This window comes from Myotis davidii, unplaced genomic scaffold (assembly GCF_000327345.1).
Source record: "Myotis davidii unplaced genomic scaffold, ASM32734v1 scaffold175, whole genome shotgun sequence".
NCBI classification, from domain to species: domain Eukaryota; kingdom Metazoa; phylum Chordata; class Mammalia; order Chiroptera; family Vespertilionidae; genus Myotis; species Myotis davidii.
In genome coordinates this window covers 3,821,111-3,837,553 of record NW_006286972.1, presented here as the reverse complement: position 1 = coordinate 3,837,553, position 16,443 = coordinate 3,821,111, and the positions used below count along the sequence as shown (strand labels likewise).

At 60.5% G+C, this 16,443-nt stretch overlaps 1 protein-coding gene across 1 annotated transcript in view; it reads left to right on the top strand.

The window, feature by feature from the left end:
* The window catches only part of COL18A1 (collagen type XVIII alpha 1), a 55,778-nt gene extending 43,123 nt beyond the window's left edge, over positions 1 to 12,655 (top strand). The window contains exons 23-42 of the mRNA XM_015560679.1: positions 516 to 545; positions 629 to 655; positions 889 to 951; positions 1,288 to 1,362; positions 2,372 to 2,398; positions 2,595 to 2,648; positions 3,011 to 3,085; positions 4,246 to 4,323; positions 4,885 to 4,927; positions 5,175 to 5,237; positions 6,377 to 6,420; positions 6,672 to 6,794; positions 7,422 to 7,575; positions 7,656 to 7,729; positions 8,310 to 8,438; positions 8,890 to 8,922; positions 10,158 to 10,403; positions 10,845 to 11,042; positions 11,367 to 11,482; positions 12,229 to 12,655. Coding sequence (XP_015416165.1) covers positions 516 to 545; positions 629 to 655; positions 889 to 951; positions 1,288 to 1,362; positions 2,372 to 2,398; positions 2,595 to 2,648; positions 3,011 to 3,085; positions 4,246 to 4,323; positions 4,885 to 4,927; positions 5,175 to 5,237; positions 6,377 to 6,420; positions 6,672 to 6,794; positions 7,422 to 7,575; positions 7,656 to 7,729; positions 8,310 to 8,438; positions 8,890 to 8,922; positions 10,158 to 10,403; positions 10,845 to 11,042; positions 11,367 to 11,482; positions 12,229 to 12,439 — 1,863 coding nt within the window. The 3' untranslated portion in view covers positions 12,440 to 12,655. The remainder of the gene's footprint in view (positions 1 to 515; positions 546 to 628; positions 656 to 888; positions 952 to 1,287; positions 1,363 to 2,371; positions 2,399 to 2,594; positions 2,649 to 3,010; positions 3,086 to 4,245; positions 4,324 to 4,884; positions 4,928 to 5,174; positions 5,238 to 6,376; positions 6,421 to 6,671; positions 6,795 to 7,421; positions 7,576 to 7,655; positions 7,730 to 8,309; positions 8,439 to 8,889; positions 8,923 to 10,157; positions 10,404 to 10,844; positions 11,043 to 11,366; positions 11,483 to 12,228) is intronic.
* The last annotated feature ends 3,788 nt before the right edge of the window (positions 12,656 to 16,443 follow it).

Sequence of the window (16,443 nt, the reverse complement as noted above, 5' to 3'; positions counted from 1 at the left end):
AGAGCAGGACGTAAGGACACTGCATGGGTGGGCACATGCTCTGCCTGGACCCCCAGTGCAGGGTTGACCCCCAACTGCCAAGGGCCACGCTCTGATGGGCTAGGAGGACGGTGGTCAGAGCTGCCAGCCCTCCCTGCCATAGGTTGACCCCCAAGGACTTCGGGGTGTCCAGTCTTGGTTCTACGGGGCTTCTCATCGAAGCCAGGCCTTCCAGCAGCCCGTGTGGCTGAGTTGCCCCCTCCGGCCCCCATTGTACAGCAGGGGAGGCGGGGCACTGGTCCCCTGGTCCCAGGGTCCTGGGCGGTTCTCCAGTCCAGGAGGCGGCTCCCAGAAGTGGCTTCACTTCTCCTCTGAGGGACCTAGAGGCACAAGCCAGGAGGGTCGAAAGCAAAACTCTGCCCCATGTCTGATTTCTGGAGTTTTCCTGTTTGTCTTGTGACAGTGGTAAGAGTAGAATTTTAATTGTATATGTGGTTTTCTTTCCATGATTTCGTGTTTCTGCGGCTTGGTGACAGAGAGCAGTGTCCGTGACCCATGGAGTCAAGGTACGTGCTGCCCTGCCTGGAATGCGGTCTGGCTGCACGGCGCCGGTCAGCATCCCCCGTGACACTCTTGCTCTCTCCCACAGGGCCAGCCGGGGTACGCAGGCCTCCCCGTAAGTAGCCTCAGCCCCACCCCGCCCTGGCAGGGAGCAAAGTTTCCATGTTGTGAGGAACCTTTTGACCCCTTAGCAGGAGCCCCCAGGGTCTAGCATGGGGTCTTGGGCCTGTAACTGGTCAGGACCACGAAGCAGGTGCATCCTGGGAGATGAGCGGGGAGGGAGTGTGAGTGGCCATCACGGGGACTGGTTGCTCGAGCCGCCTTTCATTCCTGCCTGTCTCCCTGCAGGGACCAGCTGGGCCGAAGGGAGAAACGGGCGTCAATGGCCAGCCAGGCCCCCCAGGACCCAAGGTGAGGAGTTGGATGTCATCTGCTCAGGGGTCGGCCCCCTCTGTGAACCCTGAGGGGCAGTCCTGGTCCACCCCGGTGACCACTCCTTGGGAAGGCGGGGGACCTGGGCACTCCCATGGCCTACCTGAAATCTGGGACAGATTCTCCTCTTAGTCACTCAGTGTGACCCATGGGGACCCACCAAGACTCCCAGCCACAGAGCCCCCGCGGGCAGGCCTGCTTACATGCACCCGTTCTGCGGAGTTCATGTGGACCCCGGAGTTGGGGCTCTGCTGCGGTAGTTGGAGGGCCCTCTCCCTGGAGCTGACCTCCCTGACTGCGCTGCTCGGGTTCTAGGGTGAGAAAGGTGAGCCCGGCATGGTCTTCAGTCCTGACGGCAGAGTGCTGCCCCCTGCCCAGAAGGGAGCCAAGGTGAGCCACCGGGCCTTGCTTGTCTCTCCTTGTACCAGCTGGGGAGCAGGATTTCCAGGGACCAGGGAGCCAGCATGGGCGGGGTGCGGGGGGGAGGTCTTCTTGAGAGGGGCCAACTCCTGGCCCTGCACGGGTTCTGGAACCTTCCACAGCCTGGGCCCCCTTGCCCTTCTCTGTCTGTTTCTCTTGCACAACCACATTGGGAAGGTTCTGCAAGCTCAGATGCACTGCAGCCCAGCTGGCCCTTGGTCACATCCTGCCTCCGTTGGCTGAGCCAGCCCTGCATGGGGCCTGGGGGCGCTACCGGCCACAGCTCTGGGCTCACGCCCTGGCCCCGCCTCACCTGCAGGGGATGGAGCCCCCAGCTTTGCCCAGTGGGAGCGGCCCATCCTGCTGTGTCTACTGCCTCTCAGCCTCAGGACTGCTGCTGGGGTCCTGGCCCTCCTTCCTCAGGAGGGAGCAGGACCTGGCTGGGGTCAGGCATGGGCTCCTTGAGGGGCCTGTGCCCTGTGTCCCCTGCCCCAGCAGATGACCCTCCAGACGGGCCCTTGGGTGGGTCCTGGAAGTAACTGGACCCGATCGGGTGGCTGTAGGTGCAGGCCTGCAGGGCCTGGGAGCCCTTAGAATTGTTGGGGATGGCCACGGGACTTGGGGTCCCAGGCCCAGAGAATACTCTGCCAGCCCCACCGGGCACTGTATCTGAGGTCAGGACCAGGGTGACTCTAACCAGGACACTGCAAGGCAGCCTCCCAAGCTGCAGGTTTCTCGGGGACCAGCTGGGCCCCATTCATCCCCCTGGGACAAGACACCACTCCAGCACCTTCTCTCTGCTATTGTTTCCTTCCCTCCTCGGTGATCAGTGCTTCAGTGTTGCCCGGAGGGCATCCAGATGGGCACAGGGACCCCGCGGGGCTGCCTAAGGGGCATCCAGATGGGCGTGGGGACCCCGCGGGGCTGCCCGGGGAATGACCTGCGCGGTCACCTAACAGTGCTTCTGGTTTCTGTTCAGGGGGAGCCCGGCTTCCGAGGACCTCCGGTGAGTAGGCCCTACTTCCCCGCCATGCACATGCGTGTGCTGTGCTCTGAAATGCACTGTCCCGCCTGGCTACTGGAAAGCACGAGTGACCAGAGCTGACATCCCAGCTTCACGTTCAAAGCTCAGGACGGGTTGAGGGGAGACCACAGCAGGGTCTACCTCTGCTCGCCTGAAATGTGGCTCCTCCTCTCTGCAGGGCCCGTACGGACGGCCTGGGCACAAAGGAGAGATTGGCTTCCCCGGGCGACCGGTAAGGGTCGAGGATCTTACTGTGTAGGTGGTGGAGGGACAGGTGGAGTGTGGCCCAGCCCCAGGCGGCAGTGGTCTCTGAGGGGAGTGGATTGCCATCCTTCCCACGGCCTTCCACCTAAGGTGGCCCCTGCCTGAACATGGCTCTCTTTGGGACCTGGGTGAGGAGGCCCTGCTCATGGACAGCTCAGACCTGGGAGGCCGCGGGGGTGGGGACAGGAGTGTCTGGGCCCAGCCCCCTGGGGCCTGAGGGCTGGGGTGTGAGGCTGGAGTGAGCTGGGTCTGTCCTGGTAGGGACTGAGATGGTAGCAGAGGCTGAGGTCTTGGCCAGCACCCAGCAGTTCCCCCCTACTCTCTCCCCAGGGCCGTCCTGGGATGAATGGCTTCAAAGGAGAGAAAGGGGAGCCAGGAGACGCCAGCGTCGGATTTGGTGCACGGGTGAGTGTCCTGTAAGGGCAGACAGGGCACGACCGGGCCCCCAGCACCCAGAATGGCCTGAGGGGAACAGCCTCGGGTCCCAGGCTCGTCTTCAGGAGGCTGCTTCTGAGGGGCCCTTGGTGTGACCAGGCTGTGCTTGTCCTCTGACTCGCATGCGCACACGTGCACGCACACACCAGCTCTGGCTACCGCTCGGGAGGTCATCCAGGTCAGCGTGGGATCTGAGCTCCAGGGTTGTCTTCACGCAATATCACGTTGTTACTTGCAGTAACTCTGCCATCTTTCGAGCCAAGGGTTTTATTTTAGCAATGTTAGCAGGGTAGGGCATGTAGCCATTTCGTCCTGAGAGTTGGGGCTTGCTTCTGACACACCGGGCACCCAGTGCCCCTCCTGCCACACATGCATTCTCTCTGGGAAGCCCAGCCCCACCCCAAATCTCAGCCTGGGGCCCCTCCCGCCCCTCCCTGGTCCCTGTCCCGAGCTCCCACAGCTCAGCCGGACGGGGCAGTGGTCCTGAGCCGTGTTCCAGGCAGTTGCTCTTCCAGTGTTTTATTTGTTGCTGGTTCTCCCTGGGAGCTTCCTTCCCTCTTGTTGACTGAGACTGGGCCGTTGTGAAAAACTAAGACTAGAAGTCAGCACTTTTCAGGGTTCTGACGCAGTGATGGAACGAGAGGTCACATTTGTGAATAAGGAAGAGAGGCTCTTGAATTCTTTTTACGCTGTTAAGTTTTATTTTATTTTTTATATATATTTTTTATTATTGATTTCAGAGAGAGGAAGGGAGAGGGAGAGAGAGAGAATCATTGATCAGCTGCCTCCTGCACATCCCATATAGGGATCGAGCCCGCAACCCGGACATGTGCCCTGACCTGGAATCGAGCCATGATCTCCTGGTTCATGGGTCGATGCTCAACCACTGAGCCACGCTGGCCAGGGGGCTGTTGAGTTTTAAAGGCAGCTGTGAAATGGCTGCGCATGTGCCCCTGGTCAGGTGCGTCCCCCTTCTGCTTCTGTCTCTCCCTCCTCGGCCATACTTGGACAGTGGCTAAGGGAGGACCACTGTGACTTTAAGAAATGCTGCTGCCCACATCTCCCGCCTTGGCCAGTGTCGATGGCCTGGCTGTGGACGTGACTGACCAGAGCTTTCTGTTCCCTCACAGGGTCCACCTGGCCTCCCAGGGCCTCCAGGGCCACCAGGGCCGCCAGGCCTTCCCGGGAACCCTGTCTACGACAGCAACGTAAGTCGCCAGGCACCGCTCGCTCACCCCTCCCCAGTCCTTAGGGTTCTCGGTTGCTGCCACCAACCCCCATAGACCCCAGGGAGGGGTGGCCCAAACCCCTGGAGGCTTCCTCCCTTTGAGTAGGGGAGATGGGGTCCTTCTGGGAGGGTGGGCACCAGGCTACCTGCCTCGGGGGCCACAGTCAATTAGAAGATCAGCCCCCAGGAAAGTACAGGCAGGGCGGGGGAGGGAGGGGGCGGGCAGGGAGAGCTCTCTGGATCTGGGTACCTGAGCCCCAAGACCCATTGTCCCTGGGAGGGTGGACATGCCGTTTCACGAGGCTCAGTTACGTGAAGTGCACTCATGAGGGGCTCCTCCTGTCGTGACCAGGTCTCCTGATTCCAAACCCCGTGTCCTCTCCTCCCCCTCCCTACCCCGCTGTCTCCAGGTGGGGGTGGAGGGTGCCTCTGTGCCCTCGAAGAGGGTGCTGGGGCTTCTGGGCTCTGAGACCCCTGGGTGGGTGGTGACCTCAGTTCCCAGTGTCTCCCTCAACAGCTATCTTTGGCCCACTCTTTGCAGGCATTTGTGGAGTCTGGCCCTGTGGGACCTCCTGGTTTGCCAGGTGAGGGCTCCTGGCGGCCCTGGAAGAGCTGGGGGTGTGCGGTCCTTTACTGGGGTGGGGATGCTCCAGGACTTGGCACCCCCTGCTCACCCAGCTCTGAGGCACATGAATTCCTTGGGGACCTAACCTTGGGTGGGAGTGGACACAGGGACCACCCACTTGCTGCCCACAGTTTAGATCGGGCTCCAGAGGGGGCATGCTCCTCTCACACATTCAGTAATGGGCACTGGGGTCTCCGTCTCTTCAGGGCACCAGGGGCCTTCTGGACCAAAGGGGGACAAAGGAGAAGTGGGCCCGCCCGGGCCACCAGGTGAGAGTGCTGGGCGGCCCTGGGCTGAGGGGCTGTGCTGGGGGTTGCTTGCCCTGCTCTCCGGGAGGAAGGAAACCCCTTCTGGGCTCAGGGGGCCCTCACAGGACCTGTAGGGCATGGGCTGGATTCACGGACACTTGGTTGGCCCCATCACCACCACAGGGCCCAGGGCGGCAGACAGTGGCCCGGCAACATGTCCTGTCACCCCACCTGCTGAGAAGCAGGGCTGGGCCCCAGTGTGTGTCTCCCAGAGAAGACCTAGCACTCCAGTGGGAATGCTGAGGGGCCTTGTGGGAGGAGGAGAGAGGTGCAGCATCGTGCTGGGGAAGGGGCTCCCCTGCAGCTGGCGGAGTGTCCATGGGAACGGACCCCCCTTCCTCAGTGGGGTTGTGAGGCTCCAGAGTCGGGGCCCAGGTGGGATGTCTGTGGTCCTTGCTGCGGGTGCAGGGCCTGGCCAGGGGAGAGGCAGGGAGGGAATGCATGGTGTACATTTTTGGAAAGGAAGAAATAAACCTGCCATTTTCATAGACAACACATTTTTGACCAGCAACCCAAAAGGAATCGCAGATTCCTGTTAGAATTAATAACTAAGTTAATCAAGGTCACAAGGGCAATTTACAAAATCCATGACCAGTCATAAATAAACAACGTGGAAATTTTTAAAAGTTACCATTTAGAAAGATATCAGATTGGTCACTGTCAGGGGTGGGGGGTCGGGGGAGGGAGAATTGGACGAAGAGGGTAAAAAGGTACAAACTTCCCAACTTTTTCCTGTTTGTACCCATATGAGATGGTGGCTGTTAAGTAACCTTACTGATCACGTCCCAGTATATGTAAGTCAAGTCATCCTGCTGTCCGCCTTGCGCTCCGACAGTGCTGTGTGTCAGTTACAGCAATAAAACTGGACGGGATAAAAAGGCACCATTAATAAACACACCCACACACCCCCCAAAAAATAACTGGCAATAGGTGTGAGAAAATAGGCAAAGAATCTCTACAGAAATACAAAACGTTTATGGAGAGAGATGAAAGAAGATGCAGGTGGGTGCCTGTGTCTGGGCAGGGTTGCGGGCGGAGTATAAATGAAAGAGTATAAATGTGCAGCGTCTCATTGAGGCCCCATCCGACACCTCCTGTAGGCCAGTTCCCGTTCGACTTCCTCCAGCTAGAAGCTGAACTGAAGGTGGGTGACCCCTGACCCCTGCGCTGAGCGCTCCTCACTCCACTGGCCCACCCCACGTGGGGCACTGGCCATCCCTGGCGTGGTTTTGTGGGGACTCCCCCGGGTGCAGCGAAAGGCCTGCCAGGCCTGGGCTCCGGACGCTCCCCGCTGCCTCACCCTGCCCGCCTCCAGGCTGGCGGGGGTCAGCACCCACCCCTCCCCACACCAGCAACCAGAGCTGGCCTGTCTGAAACAAGCATTTCCGTCCACAGGGGGACAAGGGTGACCGAGGGGACACCGGGCAGAAAGGAGAAAGGGGTGAGCCCGGGGGAGGCGGATTCTTCGGCTCTGGTGTGCCTGGACCCCCCGGCCCGCCAGGCTACCCCGGGATTCCGGTAAGTCTGGGCTTCAGGCCACCCTGTAGGTGCCCACACACAGACCCAGGCCTGTGCGTGTTCCCAGAGGCCCCTGGGGCCAGGAGCCGAGCACAGGGCCAGTCTGGCTCTGAACACTTCCATCCTGGTTCTGCCCTAGGGGGGGCATTGGCAGGCCCGATGGGTGCACAGTCACTGGCCCCACCAGGGTGGGCACACCGACTGGGAGTGTCTCCAGCAGGGAGGTGGGGGGAAGGGTGGAGCCCCCACCCAGCTCTCCTGCCTGATCTGCTGGCGCTGTTCCTCCTGATGGGGACCCCACCAAGTCCCCTCAGGGAGACCCCTGGCCCTGAAAGATTCCAGGGAACAGTGGGCCCAGCTTCTGCCTTGGGTGGAGGGAGATCAGGGGCCCTTGGGGGCCACACCTGTGTTCAGAGGCTGCTCTGGTGCACGAGCTGGGGTCAAACCCCAGCAACGGACGCGGGGAAGGGATGGGGTGTCCTCCCGGGCCTTGGGGCATGGGGAGGGAGGTGACATGGCTCAGGGGCCGTGCTTCCCGCAGGGGTTCTTGGCAGATGCCTCCCTCAGACTTCAGTGGCCTTGGCCGAGGGCCCTAGCTGACATCAGCACTTGTCTTGTCCGTCCTAGGGTCCTAAAGGAGAGAGCATCAGGGGCCAGCCCGGCCCACCTGGACCTCAGGGACCCCCTGGCATTGGCTATGAAGGGCGCCAGGGGCCTCCGGGACCTCCTGGCCCTCCAGGGCCCCCAGGGCCCCCGTCCTTTCCTGGCCCCTACAGGCAGAGTAAGTTGGGCGGGGCGTGGTCTGGGCTCCAGCCTCGTACCGCTGGGGCTGGTGCGTGCTCACTCTGGCTTCTCTCGTAGCTATCAGTGTTCCTGGCCCCCCAGGCCCACCTGGGCCCCCAGGACCCCCTGGAACCCTGGGCACCTCCTCAGGGGTAAGCATTCCCCTGCCCCTGCCCCTCACTGCCTGGTTGTCTACCCAACCACCCTTCCCTTTGGAGGCCTGTGGTGGGGCTGCTTGATGAGTCCTGGGTAGACCCCACAGGGACCCTGCTTTGCTCTGGAACAGACACAGAAACCTGAAATGTGGTTTCTGAAGCAGAAGTGGGGTGCCTGGGGGCCGTGACTGAGATGGGCAGGGGGAAGGGGACAGTCATGGCGGAGGTCCTAGTGGGCAGGACCACGTGCAGAGGCCTAGGGACTCACGGACTTGTGGGCACCCGAGAGACCATGCGAAGTGCCCTCCCCCCCTTCCCGAGGGCAGCCTCACCCACCCTGCCTTCACGGGGTGTCTCTGGGGCCAGCCTGACGAGAAGGTGCTCAGTTCAGTCTTAAGGACTGTCCTCTGTCCAGGGTGTCCATGTCCCCACCCCATCACCTGGAAACGTCCAAATGCGGTCCCCTGAACTCCACACCTGTCGGGACCATCTGCGTCCCTGGCCCCACCCCCCGACCCGGTGAGCCCAGTGCCGCCTCTGAGCACAGTGGGGCCCCATTGGGCCCGGCCTCCAGCAGGTGAGGATCTGGCCCACGTACCAGACCATGCTGGACAAGGTGCCCGAGGTGCCCGAGGGCTGGCTCATCTTCGTGGCTGACAGGGAGGAGCTGTACGTCCGCGTCCGAAATGGGATCCGGAAGGTCCTGGTGAGTTCTCTGGATGGCCTTTTCCTGCACCCGCTGTCCTCACTCGTGGGGGTCGGACATGGGAGAAGGTGGGGAGCGCTGCATGGGGGAGGAAGGCCCAGGCCTATGGGAAGGGGCACAGGGATCCAGGCCACTGCCCGCGCCCACAGCAAGCCCCCTCCGCCACGGTCAGGACCCTCAGGACCATCCTACTAGGGCGACACCCCGCAGGGACAAGTGACAGCCAGCGCTCCTCATGCTACTTTTTTTTAATTAGAATTTCTTGAGGAGTTACAGGCTTACAGAGAAGTAGTCCTCATCCTTTTGAAAATGTGCGGTCTGCCCGGCACCAGACAGGCCCCTGGCTTCCATGGGGAGGGAGGCCCGAGCTGGGCACATGGATTCAGGAGGGTTGCCCACTGTGGGTGCTGGTGAATCAGGTCATTGAAGTAACCCCTGTGTTTTCTTCCAGCTGGAGGCCCGGACACCACTCCCGCGTGGGACGGTAAGGAGCCCTGTTCTTTCCCAGCTGTCAGTTTTGGGGTGCAAATCTTTGAGCCTGCTGGATGGCCAGGGCGTGTGGGGCATGCAGTGGTGGTCTGCACACTGCCTCCCATTTCTGGAACTACACTTAGTGCTTTAGCATCCTGGGGCCTCCCCTGGTGGGGAGATGGGGGGCCCACCGTCTTCCCCAGGCTCCTGGGGTCAGAATCCACTGCTCCTTTGAGTCTTTGCCGTCCATCCTGAGTGCAGAGCACAGGGACAGACCCTTCTAGGGTGGACGGAGGGTGGACGGAGGGGGAACAAAGGAGATGGAGATCGGGGGTGAATGGGCTGAAGTGAGTACTTGCGTTCACATCTCACAGCTGTAGGCTCCTTTGAAAAAGCATGACTTCTCATATGGCCCAGCCCGAGGACCTGCGAGTCCATTCTCTCATTCATTCATTCATTCAGCACATAGTCCTGGGCCCCTCCCATATGGCGGGCACTGTCCTAGGCATGAGGTACAGCTGGGCAGGAAACGGGCAAAGCCACTGCCCCCTGCAGCTGACATTATATGGGGGAAACAGGCAGTAAAGAGAATAGGTTTGTCAATATATGAAGCATGATATGAACCATAGTTATACAAATACAAATCTTTTATGTAAATATATGTTAATTGTATGAACTATAAATATAAACTATCCACAGGTACTAAGTACCTAATAATGGGCATATAAGTAACAGTAATAAGTTATAGGGTGTGTCCTAAGGCTTTCGGGGCTGTGGGAATAAATATTGGGGAAGTGGGTGGGTTCGCAGGAGTTGGGATTTGAGGGTGGAGGTCACCTTGTCTCTGTGGTGGGAATGGAGCACAGGCTTGAGGAACTGAGAGCGGGGGCCCGCCGTGTCATAACGGGGTGTCTGAGCTACAGCGAGGAGGCGGCCTCGAGGTCAGGGGACATGGTCGCCTGAGGGCCCCCAGGCCACAGCAAGGAGGTGGCTGGGGTGCACAGGAGCCAGGGGTGTGTGAGCAGAGGACATCCCCTTGATTTAGGCATAAACAAGATAGCCAGCCCCCCCTCCCCCCACCAAGAGCACAAGCTGGGGTGAAGAGGAACAGGGGTGCTCTGGGACGGGTAGCCAGGAACCTAGGCCCAGGCAGGAGAGCAGAGCCTGAAGGGCACCAGGGGGCCTCCCTGTGGTGCTGACAGGTGTTGGAGGCCCCGTCCCACATACTGTCCATTCCTCAATCTGCAGGACAACGAAGTGGCCGCCTTGCCGCCCCCGCTGGTGCAGCTGCACGAGGGAAACCCACACCCCCGGTGGGAACTGCCCCCCTCCACCTCACGACCCTGGCGGGCAGATGACATCCTGGTCAGGCCCCCACGCCTGCTGGACCCCCAGCCCTACCCTGGAGTCCCGCATCACGGCTCCTACGTGCACTCCCGGCCAGCCCACCCCACTGGTGCTCCCGCCCACACCCACCATGACTTCCAACCCGTGGTGAGTGGCCCTGGGGGCACATGCCCTCTGACACCTGCCTCCGAGGCCAGTCTCTGCTTAGGTCCCAGAGAGCCTGGGCTGGTGCCTATGATGGCACTGGGGACAGGGGCCCCGCAGATCCTTTTTCACAGAGGTGGCTGGTGAGGCCTGAGATCAGGGACTTGCTTAGGAGCTAGATGGAGGAGGTGGCCGCTTCAAGCTGACCACCGCCCGCTCCCAGGCTGGGCGTTGCTTTCTGGGCGCCCACATCTCTGCTGCCCTGGGCTGAAGGGCCCCAGGCTGGTTCTCCAGGGCCCCAGCGGGTGCACTCAGCTCTCCCAAGCCCTCTCTGTGCTGAGACTCAACCCTACTGTCTATGCAGGGCCAGGGCAAAGGGAGGGCAGGCGGGGAGGGGGCGCCCAGAACTGTACCTGATGTCACCTGACTGCCACTCTCCTGCAGCTGCACCTGGTCGCACTCAACGGGCCACAGCCTGGTGGCCTGCGTGGCATCCGTGGCGCCGACCTCCAGTGCTTTCAGCAGGCGCGTGCGGCAGGGCTGGCAGGCACCTTCCGAGCCTTCCTCTCGTCGCGCCTACAGGACCTCTACAGCATTGTGCGTCGTGCCGACCGTGCCACCGTGCCCATCGTCAACCTCAGGGTGGGTGGACTGCTCTGAGTGTGGGGCTCCCAGAGCTGGGGTGAGGGACCTGGGAGTCAGAGGGCAGGGCACTGGGCTGGTCACACCCCTGAGAATGCAGCAAGGCCCCTGCACCACAGTGCCCTTCCCATGGTTTTATTTCATGGCTCTTCACCACCACTGTGCTCACCGGATGCTCCTAATGTGTGAGGACCATGGGCGGTGGACTCGTCCCAGACCTGGGGTCCAGGCTGGGGGAGGTGCCTGGTCTGCTACGGTGCCCAGCCAATGGTCCTGTGTCGGGGGGTGGCCAGAGATGGGTAAACCGCCCACTTCCCTCCGCAGGACGAGGAGCTGTTTCCCAACTGGGAGGCCTTGTTCTCAGGCTCCCAGGGCCAGCTAAAGCCGGGGGCCCGCATCTTCTCCTTTGACGGCAGAGACGTGCTGCAGCACCCCGCCTGGTAGGTGCCCCCGCGTGAGTGCAGTAGCTGGAGGGTGGGGAGGAGCTCTGGATCTTACCGGCCCTAGTGCAGGCCCCTGACGCTGCACCTCCCTGTCTCGCCTGACCCTCTACCTAATACATGCTCACTGTTTAAAACTCACACGATCCAGAAGAGCATGAGTGACACAAAGCATTCTTCGTGTGTTGTACGAACACCCTCACCAGCCTGCTCTCTGGGCAAGCCTCCCCCATCCCCATTGCTGCGGGAGACTGGCCAGTGGTGGGTGCCCCAGGGGCCTGCCAGGATCACCCAGCTCTCACGGTCTGCCATGCAGGCATCACAGAGGGTGGTTGCTTCTGTAAACTCCCCCAAATGGTTTCCCAGTTGGAGGATGTATGCACTTCAAACACTGGTGGAAGCTGTCAGATTGCCCTCACACCCCTCGTCCCTCATGGCGTGAGGGCGCCTGTTCCCCCCGGGCATGCTCTTCCCAGGTGGCTCGTGTGTCAGACAAGTCTGTGCCCCGCCCTCACGGAGGAGCACCCAGCCCCAAGGGACCAGTCATCAGGGTCACAGAGCCTGCTCCCCGTGCTGTGCCCCCAAAAGCAGTGGCAGCACGGGGTGCACCGTCCCCGGTGGCTAGCGATGGCCCCAGTCCCTGCTACCACCTCCACCTGCAGCCTCTGCCCTTTTCTGCCTGAGGGTGGCCTCTGTCCCAGGAGGAGCAGGGCCCAGGGGAGACTGACAGCCCCTGTGTCCTGCAGGCCACAGAAGAGTGTGTGGCACGGCTCAGACCCCAGCGGGCGCCGGCTGACCGAGAGCTACTGTGAGACGTGGCGGACTGAGGCCGCCACAGCCACGGGCCAGGCCTCCTCCATGCTGACGGGCAGGCTGTTGGGACAGAAGGCCGCGAGCTGCCACAACGCCTTCATCGTCCTCTGCATTGAGAACAGCTTCATGACCTCCTCCAAGTAGGGCTTCTGCCAGCTCACGTGGTGTATGGACCGACGGCCAGAGAGGAGGCCAGGCGGCAGGGCGAGTGGAGAGACCCCCAGTGCCGGGCAGGGAGCGGCAGCCAGCCCTCCAGACAGGGGACCTGGCTGGGACACTTGCCTGTGTGGTTCACATTTCATGTAATCCTCCAGAAATAAAAGAAAGCCAAAGAGTGTATTTTTTAAAAAGTTTAAAACAGAAAGCTTGGTGCCAACTCTTTCTCCTGCCCTGCCTGCTTCCAAGCCCCAGCTGGCCTGGTCATGCAGGGCGCTGTCCTCAGATTAGACACCAGGGGGCACACCCAGCCCCGTTTCCCTCTCTCTCATTCTCTCTCTTCCCAAATAATTTCTGTGACTTTATTTGCACTTGTCTACAATTGCCAGGAAGCAGAACCTCAATGTGTTGGGATAATGCTCCCCCCTGGCTGTGTTCTCTGTGGCTTCCGGCACTCACTCCCCTGGGGCGGTATGTGCACCCCAGGCCCTCAGAGGGTTGCCCCAGGCAGGGGCTGAGTTGGTTTTCTGCCTGGAACCCCTTCTTTGTACAAAACTCAGACCCACTTGCAGGCCAGCCACAGCCTCCCTCTTCCCTTCTCTATCTGGCCCAGGAGACTGTGCCAGCCATAAAGAGGGCCCTCCCTCCCCAGGCGGTCAGCGGTCCAGACTCAGGCCTTGGGTCTAAGGGGGACCTCCTCTCCTCGTCCTCTTGCAGCAATACCCCCTTCCACTGGGGCAGTTTCCAAGCTCAGCACCCTACTGCTGACCCTGGCTCCAGACGGGGGGCGGGGGGTAGCATTACCTCCTCCCCCCATGCTGTATGTGCTAGTGGCCTCTGCATCCCCTTCCCCCTGGACTCAGCCCTGTCCCGTGGGGTCTCTGTCCCATGCTGGCTTCCCAGTTGACCTGTGAGGTCGAAAACAGTGCAGAGCTAGCCCCAGCCATAGCTGTGCTGTGTGTTTTTAGGGGTCCAGACATGGTAGCATCCTGTTCCTGGCTCCAACCCCACATCCAGTAACCCTTTAAGCTGGTGAGGCCTGAGATCAGGGACTTGCAATTAGAGCTGGAGACCTGGACAAAGCCATGGTGGCGGGGCTGAGGCAGAGGCAGTTAGGGGCGATCAGGCCGGCAGGAGAGGGCAGTTGGGAGTGAGCAGGCCAGTGTGGGGGGCAGTTGGGGGTGAGCAGGCCGGCAGGGGGGGCAGTTGGGGGCGAAATCAGGCCAGCAAGCGGGGGAGCAGTAGGGGGTGAGCAGGCCAGCAGGCAGAGTGGTTAGGGGTGATCAGGCAGGCAGGAGCCAGCGGTCCCGGATTGTGAGAGGGATGTGCAACTACCGGTTTAGGCCCGATCCCACAGGGGGGAAGATGGCAGGGATCAGGCCTAAACTGGCAATTGCACATCCCCAAGGGGTCCCAGATTGGAGAGGGTGTAGACCCGGCTGAGGGATAGCCCCCCCATGCACAAATTTCGTGCACTGGGCCACTAGTACATATATATCTGCCCTAACTGGTTTGGGTGAGTGGATAGAGCATCGGCCTATGCACTCAAGGGTCCCAGGTTCAATTCCAGTCAAGGGCATGTACCTTGGTTGCAGGCACATCCAGTAGGGGGTGTACAGGAGGCAGCTGATTGATGTTTCTCTCTCATCAATGTTTCTAACTCTCTCTCCCTCTCCCTTCCTCTGTAAAAAATCAATAAAATATATTTTTTAAACATAACAAAATAAAATATATATCCTCCACCAGGGGGCAAACACTCAACGCAGGAGCAGACACCACAGGCATGGAAACATGGAACACACTGATGAATCTTGGGGGAGGGGGAAGAGCGAGAAGAGATTAACCAAAGATCTTATATGCATACTAGAGGCCCAGTGCACGAATTCGTGCACCAATGGGATTCCCTCGGCTTGGCCTGTGGGGACCAGGCCAAAACCGCAGTCCAACATCCCCTGAGGGGTCCCAGATTACGAGGGTGCAGGCCAGGCTGTGGGACTCCACTGTACAAATGTGTGCACTGGGCTTCTAGTGTGTGTGTGTGTGTGTGTATACTTTGATTTCAGAGTGGAAGGGAGAGGGAGAGAGTGATAGAAACATTAATGATGAGAATCACTGATTAGCTGCCTCCTGCACAGCCCACACTGGGCATCAAGCCCACAAACTGAACATGTGCCCTGACTGGGACTCAAAACATGACCTCCCGGTTCATAGGTCAATGCTCAACAGCTGAGCCACACTGGCCGGGCCCAGTCCCCGTTTTCCAGGCTCAGAGTTCCCAACACCCATGCAGGCCAGCGCTGCCTGGGAGCACCTGCTAGGACTCCTGGAGTCCCTGGCCAGACTGCCTCCTCTGAGCACTGGATGGAGGCCGCGTGGAGGGGCTGCAGCAGGGGCAGGACAGGACTGGACCGTGTCCACAAACTAGCTCCATGTGCATGAGTGAAGGCCGTGTGTTTTGCCCTGTTCCCCACCATCCACAACAGTGCATCTCAAAACCCACGTCATCGTCCTTGTTGGAGAACTTCCAGGAGACATTCTGAGGTGCATGTGTGTCTCTGGGAGAGCTGGTAGGTGTCCCCATTGGTGGCCATGCTGGGAGGGATGGCAGGCCAGAGCCCAGCCCCTCGAGGTCTGCTGTCCATGCACTGCAGCCATAAACCAGAGGAGCTGGTCCTGGTGACTGTGATGTACATGGACACTGGCCTGCATGTGGCCGGCACTGTCCTGAGACCAGTTCTCTGGGGCCTAAGTCCTCACACCCCCAAGTGGGAGCCCAGGTGTGCAATATACAGATGCACACGGCTGTGCATGGGTATGCATGGACATCCCCCGGTGTACACAGATGCATCAGGTGTACGTGGATGACCTTTCTCAGGTCTCCCTGGGGCAGCAGGCTTCCCAGGCCCATGCAGGTGGCCTGCCCTGAGCTCACACCCAGTACCACCATGCTCTCCCCACAGGTGCTGCAGCTGGCCAGGCTCTGGGAGGTGTCTGACCCCAAGGGGCTTTGCACACTACACAGAGAAGGCCTCACTGTGCCCTGGGAACAGATGCCATCTCTGCCCTGGTGGCCAAGGTGCTTGGGAGCAGCAGAGAAAGGTGGTTCTGGGAGCCTGGAGGTGGTTCTGGGTTTGAGCAGCACAATGCACATGGAGGGGCTCAGAGGGAGCAGCTGAGCCAGCTGCTGATGGTGTTCTTGTGGGGGCGGGGGGCGAGGGGGGGGGTGGTATCCCAGTGCAAAGGCACAGAGCCCTGATTGTGGGGTCAGTGACCAGAAGAGATCCCACCAACCCCCCAACCAATCCATGAAGTCTTGCTTGATCTCTAAGCACAAATGGGAAATGGTGCTGGGCCCTGGGCTCAGTGCTGCCCTTCCCAGCGGGGTCAGAGGGGCAGCAGTGGCCTCTGTGGACATGCCCAGGGACCAACCAATTCATCAGTCTGACCCACACCATCGGCCATGACTTGAGCCAACCCTTGTGTACACTCTCCACGACTCTCATGGTGCCCTGAGATGCCCCATTCAGCCAGCTCCAGCAGCCCCGCCTAGGCCAGGAGTGTTTCTGACCCTCCTTGCCAAGCTGGCTCCAAGCTGCGGCCTTTCCACCGGACCCCACCTGTTGGGCTGCTGCTCAGCTGCCCCACTTGGCATGAGGACAGAGGGTCATGGGAGGAGCGGCATCAAGGACATGGTGGGCCCAGGTTGGGTCCCTTCGTTTGCTGGTCCCCCTTCTTGGCCTCCTACTAGACCCCAGCACCCCCCACCCCCCTAACACACACACACACCACCAGTTTGGAATCAGGAGCCCCTCACACTCAGGTCATGTGGTTTATTTAATGTTTCAAGTCTTACGTTTTCACATGACTGGTTCCTAGAGCCCCCGGAGGCATGTCCTCTGGGCTGGTGTGTGAGCAGCCCAGTGAGGCGGGCCAGTGTTAACCCATATCAGGAAGGGGAAGGACCCAGAAGGAGCCTGCTCCCAAAGACTGCA